We start from the raw sequence: 15,033 nt of genomic DNA on the forward strand, positions 1-15,033 counted from the left end.
AGAAATTAGAAGCAAAAAACATTAAATCGACAGAAATCTCGAGAATTACCAACTCTGCTAAAGTGGGAAATTTTGAAGAACACGAGGGAATTCTGCAGTTCAACACGAAGCAGCGACATCTATGACATTGAGAGAAATGTGGATTAAATCTACAAACTAAACTTTTAACGAATATTTCTAGTATGTCTTATTATATGCATTATCTGCAAACTCCAAATATATGAATATATGCTAAGTATTAACATAAAGATAGAGCAAATAGTGGAAATTATCTATGGAAAAGGACGAATTGGTATCACGATCGTAATGAAATATCATCTTTACCGGAACAGGCTCAGTTCACGTAAAAAAAAATAGCTCAGTTAGTTAAAGCAACGAGTCTGTATGCTGAAGGTAGCGGATTCGATCCCCTGGAAGTACCGTTATCATTTTTATCACTACACTACGGTTATTTTTTTATTTTTTTATTTGGGAAAAATCAAATTGTAACGTATGTGTAAAACTCATGACGATACCAAAAAAAGAAAAAATGCTGTTGTCGCACTTGCAGTAGCGTCCTTAATTTTGTTTGCAAAGTTTCGTAATTATTTTCCCTGTGCTCACTGCTCACCATATGCTCGCTGGCGCATAACGAATGTTTCCCAGTAAATGTTAATTCTAATTTGGAGAATTTTATAAAGTTTCACAATATTTCTCACTAGATAGTCTTCTATCTACGTGTTTGGATATTTTGATAACAGATTTCCCTATTAAATGTTTAATTTTCCCTAGATGTTTAATTACGGAAAAGTTTTACAATGTATTTGTATTGAATTGAAATTGTTTTGAATTTACTACATAAGGTAAGTAGACCGAAGGAGGAGAACTCAAGTAATTGATATTCTACGTAAAAGCAACCTATTGTAGAATGATGATGCTTCTTACCTTCAGCACATAATCTTTACGTTAGAGAGTCAGACAGAGAAAAATCCTGGTTTTTCCTCCTCTATGACCACCCATCTTAAACCTCTACATATCATTGTTCGTCTCACAAAATTTCGGTGCTCCAAAAACATTCAATTAATAATAATAATAATAATAATAATAATAATAATAATAATAATAATAATAATAATAATAATAATAATAATAATAATAATAATAATAATAATCCTGAATATGCCATCCTTACATAATGTAGGATATCTTAGTTTCCTAGTTTAAATCTTAAATATCTTAGTTTAAAATGCTTTCTTTAGTACTTATTTGAGCAACCATGTAGGAGGGGGTACGACTTTTTATTTTGCCCCTCTCATTTCAGTACCCTTCCAACAGAAAGTAATTTTTGATAAGCAGGACAGACAAAATGAATAAGAAATATATTTACAGCATCCTCTCCCCTTTCATGATTGGAATATCACGTAATATTTTTTATTCTACGAAAGATGGCCCTGTGCGGTTAGGGGTAGGTAACTAAAAAAATACCTAATATATAGCGGCCCTTGATTGTAATATTACCGCTTCTTTATTTGTACGAGGGAGCCCCTACACAATCAAGGGTGACAAAAAGAATAGGAAGAGTGTCTATTGATTCCAGTGGTGGATCCAGCACGAACTCCTGGGGGAGGGGAGGGGAAGTGAAACATTCTTTTGATGATGTGAAGCTGTCACAAATTACCACTTAACTAAACTAAACAATAGTGGGGGGAACCGGAACCCAGTCAATTTAAATTGATGTAAAAGTTTAATTTTTGGCTTCATATTAAAGTTTTGGTTTCAAATGAGAATTTCAGTCCAAGTAGTCAATGATCAAATCTCGTGGGGCTCTTCAGTGTAGGCTAATACGGCCCCCTTATGAGAAAAGGCAAAATTATTAACATGTTTATAACTTTCGAATTTTTCGTCTATTTTAAAGAAATATTTTGCTTCGTATTAAAGTGTTGGTTCCAAATGACAAATTCAGTCCGAGTGGACAATGATCAAATCTCCGGGGGGGTCTTCAGTATAGGGGGCTACGGCTCGCTTATGGGAAAAGGCAAAAATATGAAAATGCTTATAACTTCCGAATTTTCCGTCTATTTTAAAGAAATTATTGGCTTCATATTAAAGTCTTGGCTTCAAATGACAATTTCAGTCCGTGTGGACAATGATCAAATCTCGGAGGGCTCTTCGGTGTAGGGGTTTCGGCTTCTTTATGGGACAAGATTCACGTAGTTGATATTGCAAAATTGTTTTGTATAAATAAGTGGAAAATTGCACCATTTGGTTAATTTTACCTCTTATGTTTTGCAGATTCATATTCCAAGCAATAGTTACTTCGCAGAGCTAAAAGAAGGCACTTACTAGTTTCATTAAAATGAAATGTCTTTTATGAGAGGAGCAGACGAACGAACAGGCACCCAAACGTTGGTTGAGTCGTACGGTTGAAACTCGTTTAGCTCGCTTCAATTATTATTATTATTATTATTATTATTATTATTATTATTATTATTATTATTATTATTATTATTATTAATAATAATAATAATAATAATAATAATAATAATAATAAAGCATTACAGGAACCTTTGGTGCAGGGGGTTCGTGGCTCGATTCCACTTCGTGCCAAGTGAAATTTGAGGTGGACAAATACAGTGTGCATGGGTATTTGTTTTCTTGAGATTTTCCATTTTCCTCCCACTTTCTTTATTTCACCATTTCATTCATCATTCTCCCTTAGCGTTGGTGCATAATCGTCCAACGTTAAACTAGATATTGCAATTTCAATAATAATAATAATAATAATAATAATAATAATAATAATAATAATAATAATAATAATAATAATAATAATAATAATAATAATAATAAAAATTAATTCAACTGAAAGGACTGTAATTTATGTGGACAGCAATTATCATAAATATGCAACCATTATAACAACAATGCTTTGAGTAGAAAGATAATCCTTTCCAAGTGTTAACGAATGCGCACGAGATAAGACATGTCTCGAGAAAGAGACGAGACGCGCTTTGTGACATCCAAGATAATACGAGGCAAATGTTTTGGACACGAGATAGCTTGTAAAATGTCTCGTCTTGTCTGGAATGTCTCGAAAACAAAAGTCTAAGTTTTAAAATTATTTTTCAAGATCTATTCTCTCAGAAGTAGTTCTCTGCCTTAAAATTAATAACGACATTTGTGATTTAAAAAAAGATAAACAATGCCTAAAGTTAGTAGTTAACTTTTCGAAAAGAAGCTTCATTAAGGGTGAACCTGAAAGATGTCCACAAACTTCGGGAGGTGATTCGTGACATCAAAAGGAGACAAATGGTCCTCTTGCAGTTTTCGAATTCAGCTTCGTTGTCGAGATACAGGGTTGCCAACTGGTCGTGTTTGAGAAACTCACTGGGAATAAATTCAAGTAAAAGAATAAACTACTACTCATATATTTTTCAGGTCAATTGACTTATACCATGTTGTAAGGTCAAATATTTATTTATGAAGTGTGTACAAAATTCGCCAGGGTCTTTTCTGAGAAAATCGTCGAGAAAAAGTCACCTCCAAGAATAAACTACCCCTCGTAAATTTTTCTAAGAGAAATATCTGATACTGCAATATAGGGTTGTTAATTAAATATTGATTAATGAAAAATAAACAAAATTGTTAAAACCATTTTTGAGAAAATAGCGTTTTTCGATTTTCGGCTGTTTGTAAACCACATTTATTTTAGGTGGTAGGAAAAATGGAAAAGCTCCTGTAAGAATACTAAGTAAACCCTAAGCTTAAAATTTGGTGTAGATAAGTTGAACGGTATGGCCTCTAGGCGAGTGCATATAAAAGTGTGCCGAACGGACTGACCGGAAGGACGGGTGTCGAAAAGTCACATTTTCGATATGGAGACGCCATGAAACACGTAAATCCGTTGAAATCTGAATTTGATATTATTTTCACAATCACTATATTTTCTTCTCTCTTTTGTCGCTCGAAAAAGAAAAGCCTGAGTTTACCACAAAAAGCTAGGGAGTTTCTCAAAAAACATTCAATTACAGGGCCACCGCACTAAACTTTTTCAATTCAATTTCTTAACTGTGTTAGGCCGCAGTTGTTACTGAAGTGTGTATTTGGATAATACGAATAAAATTATCGTATTATTCAAATACATCGAATGTCAGATTATCGAATAAAAAACTTCAATTGAAGAAAATCCATACTACAAAACTAACTCACACTTTGAGCACATTTTCATTAGACATATAATAGACCAATTAATGCAATCATTGTTTATGAAATATGAAAAAAATCAAATGAGTCACTTTGGGAAAGTCATTCAAAAAGAACACGTCAGGAGTAACCTACCTCTTGTGAATTGTTTCGAACAATGAGTTAAGATATACTTTTGGTTATTAATGAAATATTTATTTGCGAAATTTGAACAAAATCGCCTGTCGTTCGAGAAAATTGTCGGGGAAAAAACTTTAACCCCAAAAATAAACTATCCGTTGTAATTGTTTTTCATAGAAATGACTTATACTAAAATATAGGGTTATTAATGAAATACTTATTTATGAATTATCAATAAAATTGCCCGAGTAATTTTTGAGAAAATCGTGAGGGAAAAATAACTCCCCGAATAAACTATCTCTTGAGGATTCTTTCAGGGTAAGCGAGTTATTCCATATTACTAGGTTTTTAATGAAATATTTATTTCTGAGTACGAACAAAATTGCTTGACTCATTTTTGAGAAAACGGTGGAGGAAAAACACCCCCAAGAGTAAACTACCCCTCGCATATTTTTTCAGGACAAACGAGTTTTGCCATATTGTTCGGTTATTAACGAAATATTTATTTTTGAAATATGAATAAACTCTTTTGAGTCGTTTTTGAGAAAATCGCCCAGACAACACTCCACCAAGAATAAACTACCCCTCGCATTTTTTTAGGACAAACGAGTTATGCCATATTGATAAGTTATTAATGAAATCTTTATTTATGAAATATGAACGAAAACATTTGAGTCCATTTTGAGAAAATCACTGAGAAAAACTCACCCCCTTAGTATAAACTACCCCTTGTAGATTTTTCTCAGATAAATGCCTTATACCACAAAATAGGGTTGCTAATTAAATATTGATTTATAAAAAAAGAAAGAAAACAAGATCGTTAGAGCCAGTTATGAGAAAATATCTTTTTTTTTATTTTCATCGTACAGGAAACTACCCTTGTTTTGGGAGTAGGAGAAATAAAAAAAAACTATAGGAAATACTATAAAAATCTTAAACTAAAATTTTGTGCAGATAAGTTGAACGGTATGGCTTCTAGGCAAGTGCATAGAAAAGTGTAGCGAACGGACGGACGAACAGATGAACATGTATCGAAAAAAACTTTTTCGGTGTTAGGGGCTATAATACGTGTAAATTCGTTGAAATGTCAAATTTGATTTTTTTTTCGAACACCATACTTTCTTCTCTCATTTGTCACTTCAAAGTAAAAGGAACTCAGAACTACAGATAAAAGACACCTACTTTTACACATAGACATTTATTGATTTAAAACTGTTTTAGTTTGTGTCATTTCACTTCCAATTGAAAGGTTTTACAATGATTAACGGCATACCAATGACGAGACGGAAGTTTTCAGGAAGTAAATGCATTCAGAAGTCTAGACTGCATTACAGCCTGTTTTTATTTCTGCAATTGTTAACAGCTGTAATTTCGTCCAAACGCTACATGAAATAATTTTTGGTTGACGTCAATGTATTACTATTTTAGTATTGTTCTCTTCAGACTTGGTTGAAGTTTTGTCTTAACGGTTATACATTTTTTCTTTCTTATTTCATCGTTACACATAAGAACAAAATGTTATGGTGAGTGGATAGATTCGAACCTACGAACATTGAGTTTTTATTCTTCAAACACTTTACCAATGGACCAAGCTTCGTCTTCACGTTAACGCCCGGTTACAGGGTCTACTACGATTTAAATAAAATGGCTGGCTGTTAGAATTCCCTGCTCACATATTTCGATAAATAATTTTCATTGCTTCGGAGATACGTAGAGCAATGTTTAGATACACATTTTAGGAGAGTGAATGTTGGTGTATATAATAATTTCATGCCAGGTAAAAGCTAGATAAGTTTCGATAAAATGTTTCATATGTAGTTCTCAATAATAAGCTTGCTGTTCGGAGTGAAGTTCCAAGGTTCAGCATTGCCTAGCAGTTTTTGCTATTAATATCCCTTCTAACAATATTGGCAGTGGACAAAAGTTAGCCCGTGTTGAAGCTTTTTGCTCCTAATTTAGTTATTTTACTTACTTAAGGAATATATTGAAAATTGTCAGCAGGCACGTATGCAGTAATTTATTTCGGGAGAAGTCCGACTTCAATATTAGGATAAATTATAATAAAATTTAAAAGATAATCCTTAAATTTAGGCTAAATTTACAGAGAAGTTGGGATTTCAGAGGGGGTCCGGACCACCTGGACCCACCCCTAAATGCGTCCTTGTTTGTCAGTAACGTTTCCTCATTTTGAAACCCTCAAAAACTTCGGATATATAAAGGAAAACGAGTTATTTTCGATAAAATATCACTTCAGAAGACGCGACAGTTTTATTGCACATGGTGGTATCCCAAGTTCACAAGGGCAAGAATTCATTAATTTTGATTCTCTGTCATTGTGCTCTATCGAAAGGTTAGGTTTGTAACATATTACTCCTACGAACAAGCATGACTGGCAGATAGGAGTACTGAACACAACTCCAGAGAAATGCATGCTGAACTCTACGCTTTGGTGATTTGCCCTCAAGGTCAATCGAGTGGTAATTCAGTTCCATCTCTGTTCTTAAGCCATGTTCGTATTACTTCGAACAGTTTTGATAATGAAAAGCATGCCTCTTAATATAACAGACTTCTTTCTCGTAAGAAATCGAAACTCAGTTGGTCAGAGCAACTAGTCTGTAAGAATTAGGTTGTTAGTTAGTTAGGAGCCCAGTACGAGTAAGGGTTTTTATTACTATTGTTTTTATCTTTTTTATGTGAGGAAAAATCAAATTGTGACATCGCGATATCAAATGTATTTGATTAGGTAGCTTTGTCTTAGCTAAACTTTAAACATCAGTAACCGTCGAAATTATTTCACCAACTGATCACTTACTGAACATTTCAAACACGTCAAACCAGTGGCATAACATGAAGGTTAACCTCTCCTCCGCAGTCCTTAGTTATGCGTCCGTACTTTCAAGGGCGGACTAAGGGCCGGGCGACTGCCCGGGGCGCCAGAGAAAGAGGGGCACCAAAACGAGCCTCAAAAAGTAAATTTTATAATGTGCTTTCTACTGACGTTTTTGGTTTATATTCTTGTAAAGTAGTGGCAATAGTAGTAAGGGCCTGACTATAGGACACTTTTTGGCCCCTGGGTCCCTGCCTCAGGACCAATGGTCCCTGGCCCGGGGTCAATGACCTAGGGGTACCATGGCCCACCCCTAAAATTTGGCAGGGGTACATAGGACCACCCCAGGACCCATGGTCCCTGGCCTGTGTCAATGACCTAGGGGGGTACTTAGGACCACCCCTCTAGATTTTGGCAGGGGTACATAGGACCACCCCCCTTAAATTTTGGAAATTGCCAAATCTAAAAATTTGGTATGGTAGCCTGGGACCATAGTATGTACCTCTATTAGTATTGGGGGTCTATGTCGTTCCCTTTCATAGGTAAAAAAATTGCCAAAAATTCAAATTTCGGAGGTTTTTGACCTAATTTATCCCTTTTGATGAGGTGTTATTACCCTATATAGTTATATGGTTGTATACAGGGGTTTATTACCTTTCATAAGACATGGCTATATTGGTGTACCCCTTTTAAAATTGGGAGGTGTACCTTGGCCCACCCCTTCAATTTTGGAAATTGCCCAATTTAAACATTTGGTACAATAGTATAGAACCCTAGTATGTATTATGATAAATTTGGGTGGTCCACTTCGTTCCCTTTTAGGGGTACAAAATTGCCAAATTTTAGTACAACCACATGTTTGGTTTTTGGCTCATTTTATTCCTTTGGATGAGGTCCTATTACCTTATATAGTTATATGGGTGTATACAGGTGTTTATTTCCTATTGTAAGACATAGGTACATTTGTGCACCCCTTTAAAAATTTGGCAGGGGTGCCTTGGCCCATCCCTTAAATTTTGGAAATTGCCCAATTTAAACATTTGGTATAATAGTATAGAACCCTAGTATGTATTACTATAAATTTGGGTGGTCCATCTCGTTCCCTTTTAGGGGTACAAAATTGCCAAATTTTAGTACAACCACATGTTTGGTTTTTTGGTTCATTTTATTCCCTTGGATGAGATTCTATTACCTTATATGGGTGTATACAGGTGTTTATTTCTTATTGTAAGACATAGGTACATTTGTGCACCCCGGCATGGGGTGCCTTGGCCCACCCCTTAAATTTTGGAAATTGCCCAATTTAAACATTTGGTATAATAGTATAGAACCCTAATATAGATCACTATAAATTTGGGTGGTCTATTTCGTTCCCTTTTAGGGGTACAAAATTGCCAAAATATAAACGTAAGCATTACGTTGTACCACGTGTTTGGTTTTTTTGACCTAATTCATTTCCTTGGATGAGATCCTATTACCTTATATGGTTATATGGCCATGTATAGGAGTCCATTCCCTATTATGAAACATAAGTACATATGTGCACCCCCGGGAATGGTACCTTGGCCCGCCCCCTTAAGTTTTAGAAATTGCCAAATTTAAACATTTGGTATCATAGTACTGGACCCTAATATATATTACTACAAAATTTGGGTGGTCCACCTCGTTCCCTTTTAGGGTGCATTTTGTTCCGCTTTAGGAGTGAACCTTGCAATCGTCCCGAGTTTGATTCTTGGAAATGTTGAATTTAACGTCCCCGCGAAAACGGTGAGAGATGATAGGACGAAACATGAACTTACTTGACTGAGGATTGAAGCAGTGACCTCATACAGTAGAGAGACAAGCACTGAGCCATCGTACACGTGTGTTGATTACTATGCAATAGTCCCGAGTTTGATTCTTGGTGCTAGTTTCAGGAAATGTTAACGTCCCACTTGAAACGATGATGAGAAATGAGAAAACATCATAAACTTACTTGCTTGCGGATTGAAGCAGAGATCTCACATATTTGAGCCACTATGGCCCATTGAGAAGTTCAGTTTTTTTATTACTATGTCATGGTCCCGAGTTCGATTTTTTTTTTGTGTGTTAGTTTAAGAAATGTTGAGTTTAACGTCCCCTTGAAACGCTGATGAAAAATGATAGGAGGAAACATGAACTTACTTCGTTGGGGATTGAAGCGCTGAGCCGTCGTACTCCATTCAGTGCGAACAGTTTCGCGTATGAAAAGAAGACGAGCAGATTATGTTACATTACACATTTCAGTGCGAGCAGTTTACACTAGGTTTATGTTTCATATAGAAAGATAGAAGATCTGCGTTGTCATCTTTTTTACTTCGTGTGCAACTTTGACCTTGAAGAAAACCTTGTTGACTCAGTGCAAAGCATTGACGTATACACATAATCTTATTGTTTAGTTGGCTGTATTTAGAGATGAATCAGACATGTAAGGTTGCTGGTTCGAATCTAGTTGTGTTCGCTGTAACTCAGGGTCTGAGCGATACTTACCGAAATTTTTCCAGTGTTGCCAACACTATCAGAATGAATCGATTCATTTAGTCGGAGCAGTTTCGTGACGAAAACAGAATTTTGTTTTGCACACAAAAATTTTTTCTGAAACAGAATTTTGTTTGTACATAAAAATTTTTCTGAAACAGTTTTTGTTTTGTACACACAAAAAATTTTCTGAAACAGAATTTTGTTTTCGTACACAAAAAATTTTTCTGAAAACATTTTTTTTTTCGTACACAAAAATTTTCTGAATCAGTTTTTTTTTTTCGTACACTAAAAATTTTCTGAAACAAAAATTTAGTTTGATTTTTTTTTCGCAAAACATTGATTTATTTTATCGGTAAACTGATTCAGAAGAAAGAAATTGAAATCGCAGTACAGGAAAAAGAATTTGATTTTAGGATGTGAAATAAAAACACAGAATCATGTTTTTGTACATTTATTTTTAGCATGTGAAATAGAATACAGAATTTCTTTTTTCTTCAAAGGAAGACGTGTCCGTGACGGGTACAAATTCTGTAAAGAGAAAATAAAACATATGAATATACATGGTAATATTTATTTTGTTTCCTGTGAAAGAAGAAAAACAGATTATTAACATCGAACTAACTGATCAAGGGAGAGTGAGGTGAGAAAAGAAACGCAAATGTGACGTACCTGAATTCCTTTTTTTTTTTCTCCACGGGTTTCTGCAAGGTGATGTCATCTGAGTTTTGTTTCCGCTCGTGCATCGTTGAAGCATGTCCCGTGTTGCGTTGATTCTTTGCCCCGTCTTTGGGAGGCGTTGATTCTTTGCCCCGTCTTTGGGATACGTTGATTCTTTGCCCCGTCTTTGGGAGGTGATGTTGGTGGGATTAGGGGAAAATATGGCTGTTATTCTGTTCTGGCTTTTTTATACCCATAGGGCAATGTCTCGTATGTGTCTGGTATTAATCGGCGTTTTTTATAGTTGAAACTGTACTTCTTTTCTTCAGGTTTTGTGACAAGATGATGATCGTGGGTTCTGTAAATTTTGTGCGGCGTGCTAATGGTGATTTTTTCACTCGATTGATTTATGATCATTTGCTCCAGACTATTAAAATTTAACTTTTGACTTGCAGTATAATTGAGTGTAAACCCACGAATTTTGCATACATAACTGGTTGATTTCGTGTCGGGGTTGTAGATTTCCAAGGCGTACTGTTTTGGGCCACCAGACACGAATTTTTTAATGTATGCTTTTGGTCCAATTGATTCAAGTTCATTTGACATTGAACCAAGAAATACTTCTGGTTCTATTGTGGGCTGTGATGGTCGCTGCGTGAATATCACTGAATCTGTATCGAAATATAATACTCTTTCTTGCAGCAGTTCTAAATATTTGTAGAGTTCCAGACGAGCTTGACACGTTGTAAATGCTCCAAGGACAACATTAGCATTGTGATTTTGTACTGGAACATCATCTTCATACTGCCAATAAAGGTATAACATCGAATCGTTAACAGGTAAAATTTGGTTGACTTTTATATCTGGAGCAGTTAATTTCTGATACAGTTCTTTGGGGTCGTTAATGATGGTCGTTTGGCTGAAATTGTCTCTTATAGCGAGTCGTCCCCAGAAGGCATTCAAACAGAGTTTTGCAAGACTACGACGTGCTGAATTTGTCATTATATTTGCTGCATCTAAAGTTATGCCTTCCCGTTGTTGTACCACTTGGATATACTGCTGCTTTTCTTCTTCGGTGACGCAATTGGCAGGCCATCCAGAAGCTTCCAGCTTAGATTTCAAAAATGTATTAATGTATTCGCTGAATAATCCGCCAGTCTTGGTTTCTGGATCATATACGGTGATGTCGTAATCCCAAATTTCATAAATTTCAATGACTTGATACCCAAGTTCAATGGCTTTTTGAATTTCATAGGACACCCATGTTCCTGTTAGACTTCGTTCACTGTCCGAATGTGTACATTCAGAATCTTGATTTAATGCTGTGGCACAGGCAGCACAAAGTGGAAACAACAACTTCTTATTTGAGCGAAATGGCAGCACTGGATGAAACACATTTCTGCTAGGCAAAATCTTCAACTTGACCAATCCGTTGACATCTTGAATGTCGGGCATTTCTGGATCTCCCTGTAGATATATTCGTGGATGCCCTATTGGATACCGTCCACATTTATTGACATAAGGATACAGGGAAACGATATCCAAGAATTTTATTTCTTCGCCTTCATTTTCATTTGCGACGTGATACAATTTAATGGCATTAACACGACCACCATAGAAGCTGTCTCTTGGATTTAATGGTGTCTTATTAGTATAAGGATGTGTGCTTAAAGAAGAGGCCAATGCTGGATTGGATTTTAACACTTGACGAAATTCACATTCCCACATTTCATGTACTTTATATCCCATGGATCGTAATAACTTCATTTTACGCTGTGTTCTCTCGTAGCGATAGTTCATTGTTTCTTCGGAGTTCTCATAAATGGGTTGATCACGGCCTGTAGGGACACATAGAGGACAGCCGTGGAATCTGCACCCTTCAAATTCATACACGTGTTTCTCTTTAGTGTCAGGATCTTTGTAGTAACCGTCCAGATGAAAACCAGCAACATAAACTTCTTTTCCTCTCGCAGCATGTTGAATTGAATGACCCTCTTTTTCCTCCATGTAGGCAAGCCACTGCAAAGCAATCCGTGACTGATTGTTTCTGTGACGGTATCCACGTGCAGGGAGAATGCTAATAGTATTAGGTTTTAAGAAATTTCGTCGAAATACTAAATTGCACGCACTCGCCAAAGTGATAGCCTCCAGGAAAGGATTGACGTGAGTTTCTTGTTCAAAAGTGGTCATGAAAGATATACAAGCCAATCGAAGTACGTTGACGTCCTGGATACAATAGTTCACCAATTCTTTTTGGAAAATAAACGTATCGTTCTGGTGTTCATTATACCATGTCATGAATTTTTCTCGTTCATCCACTTTCATTTCATCTGCACCATAATAATGGATGTCCGGTAATTTTCCCACATACGTTTGATTTGCAGCAGTATTAAAAAAGTGTGGAAAATATCCTTTGGTCGCTGGTAAATGAAATGCCTTGGATAATTTACTTAAAGCCATTGGCATGAAATTTAAGGAGTCAATAAACGATAAGTGATTCACTTTCATGCTTAAAATTTTTGCTCCGTTCAAGATCAAAGTAGGTTTCAATTCATGTTCTTCCACTAAAGATTTAAGAATAAAATGACCATCATATCCCTTACAGTTATGTGCCAAAGATACAATAAGTTTGATGTTGGGTCGTGGTTGACGTAAATACGCAAGAAAGGCATTGATCGGATCATCTTGAAAAATATGTTCTCGCTGTCCACAAACTTCACACGGATGATGTATATCCTCATCTTGAACACAGTTGTAACATACTTGTTGGGCCACCAGTAAATTGGGCTTATGAATGAACGTGTCTTCATCGAAGAAAGTATCCTGTGTGGCTTCGATATCATAGAAGACAATCATAGCCTTCTTGGCATGTAACACTGATGGAACTCCAGGTTTTAATTGAGTCGTATCAGGCTTCATGTAGCATTGGTGGGTAGACGTAACGTGTTTATGGCACACATTACAAAAATAATCAGTACAATCATGTTTTCTTTCCCCTGTACGGACAAACGAATAAATGCGTAGACATTTGGCACACTGTTTCACCATCTTGCATATTGGTTGGCCCTTATGGTATGGTACAGTCAGATGATTTGTATAGCATGTTTCACCATAAAATTCACGATTGCATTCTAGGCACTGCTTCTCCGTATTGGTCTTACTGCATGGCGGTTTCTGCAAACATTTCTCACACATGGCCGAACAGTTCTTAACGTGTCTATTAAGATGATCATATTTTTTGTGGCATGCAGCACAGTAATAGTTGGTAGAAAAAACGGCCGTTAATGACGTGATGATGTCATAATGAGAATTGATGCACATTAAATTGATTGGAATCTTGTCTTCGCCACCCGGTCCTTCATACAGAATATCTTCTCCTGAAAAACTGGTGTATACGGTAAGTTTATAATTTGTCAAGTAGCGTTGCAATTGTCGCAATTCTTCCACGGATCCCCCATGGTCTAAATTCACTGAGGATCGAGACAAAAGTTCATGTACGTCAGGGAGAACAACACACTTGCGCTGTTTGCGATATTGATCGTAAACTTTTTTATTTGTATCCTTATATTTCTTTAAACCAATAGCAATCACAATCGCATAAGCCAAGCATTTCTTGTCGGTGTTTTTCACTCGTAAAATGCCTTTCTTGCACTTTAATAATTCGTCGTTTGATAAAAGACCTCGACGCACCAATCCAAATCCACGGGGCACATCCACATGATGAAAATGTACAATGAACGGTTCGTTCATGAGAAAACTATCGTTACTTTGAAGGATGCGATCAAAGGATGCCCATAAAGTCTCCAGTGTCAAATTACTTGCACGCCGGAAAGATAGATAAAACGGTTTGTTCTTCTCATCGTGGGATAAAATCGATAATCCAACCATCGATAATTCGTCGACATTTTCCAATAAGTAATCCAACATCTGTTGAAAGGAGGCCTGAACCCATTCAACAATATCGGTGCCACTGGTCGGAGCATTAATTTGAATTTCCAGCATTCGTCCTTCGAGATTAAAACGCCGATAATGTCTATTGAATTCTCGCAAGACAGTAAAGCCAGAAGTAGCCATATTCAAATAGGAAAAAAGGTAAGGTAAAACAAAAAAGAAATAGGCAAAGAAAACAAATATCTAAAACGAGAAGAGAAAAAAAAAGCACGAATTAAAATTGAATTCAGAGATCACTACGTTATCAAAATGACTACACGATCAATCCTAAAAGAATTATCATATCTCAAATAGTTTTACTGTTAAAAATTTTTATTGTCGTCATACTGGAAATCAAACCCGGACCAACATCAACATGTAAATGACCTAAGTTTCTGTAGTGATAAAAAGAATGAATGAAATTGTTTTTCTAACTGTGCTGAAAGAATCATTGTAGTAAGCATTTTTTCCTCTGACACTGAACTTTAAAACGTATGACGAACATGAAACGAAAACAAAAATCTCATGCGCTTGCTTTTCTCGAGCTAAGGCAAGAAAGACTCGAATTCGTTTCTCGGCGGGAGATCAGATCCCACATTAAACTGTAGGTCCACGTCTCACGTTGTAGGGAACAAAATCGTGCGTAGTTTCTTTGTTTACTTTCAGAAACTGAGCTAAGTGGTTAGCGTTACGCACCTCTGGCCCGGGTTCAACACCCAGTATGCGCTCAGATTCAACATTAAGCTGTATTCCTAGCCCCACTACTGAAGGGACGCTAAACCAAAATCCACAAATTTCTCGCGCCTACTTCTAATGTG

General features: G+C 36.1%; 2 protein-coding genes across 2 annotated transcripts in view; one reads left to right on the forward strand and one right to left on the reverse strand.

Annotated features, from left to right (window-relative positions):
- The window catches only part of LOC145660613 (adhesion G protein-coupled receptor L3-like), an 880,165-nt gene that overhangs the window by 708,094 nt on the left and 157,038 nt on the right, over nt 1-15,033 (forward strand). The window lies entirely within an intron of this gene.
- On the reverse strand, nt 10,082-12,799 carry LOC145694233 (uncharacterized). The gene is made up of 2 exons (XM_081770337.1): nt 10,298-12,799; nt 10,082-10,156 (listed from the first exon to the last, which is right to left on the reverse strand). Exon 1 carries the CDS (start codon nt 12,791-12,793, stop codon nt 10,514-10,516), a length of 2,280 nt encoding a protein of 759 aa, XP_081626463.1. The 5' UTR covers nt 12,794-12,799; the 3' UTR covers nt 10,082-10,156; nt 10,298-10,513.

Source organism: Thermobia domestica, chromosome 9 (assembly GCF_964235325.1).
Source record: "Thermobia domestica chromosome 9, izTheDome1.hap1.1, whole genome shotgun sequence".
In the NCBI taxonomy this organism is placed as follows: Eukaryota; Metazoa; Arthropoda; class Insecta; order Zygentoma; family Lepismatidae; genus Thermobia; species Thermobia domestica.

Bases quoted from the DNA above. Each gene is read 5' to 3' on its own strand.
- LOC145694233 (XM_081770337.1), bottom strand. From the start codon at position 12,793: ATGAAAGTGAATCACTTATCGTTTATTGACTCCTTAAATTTCATGCCA.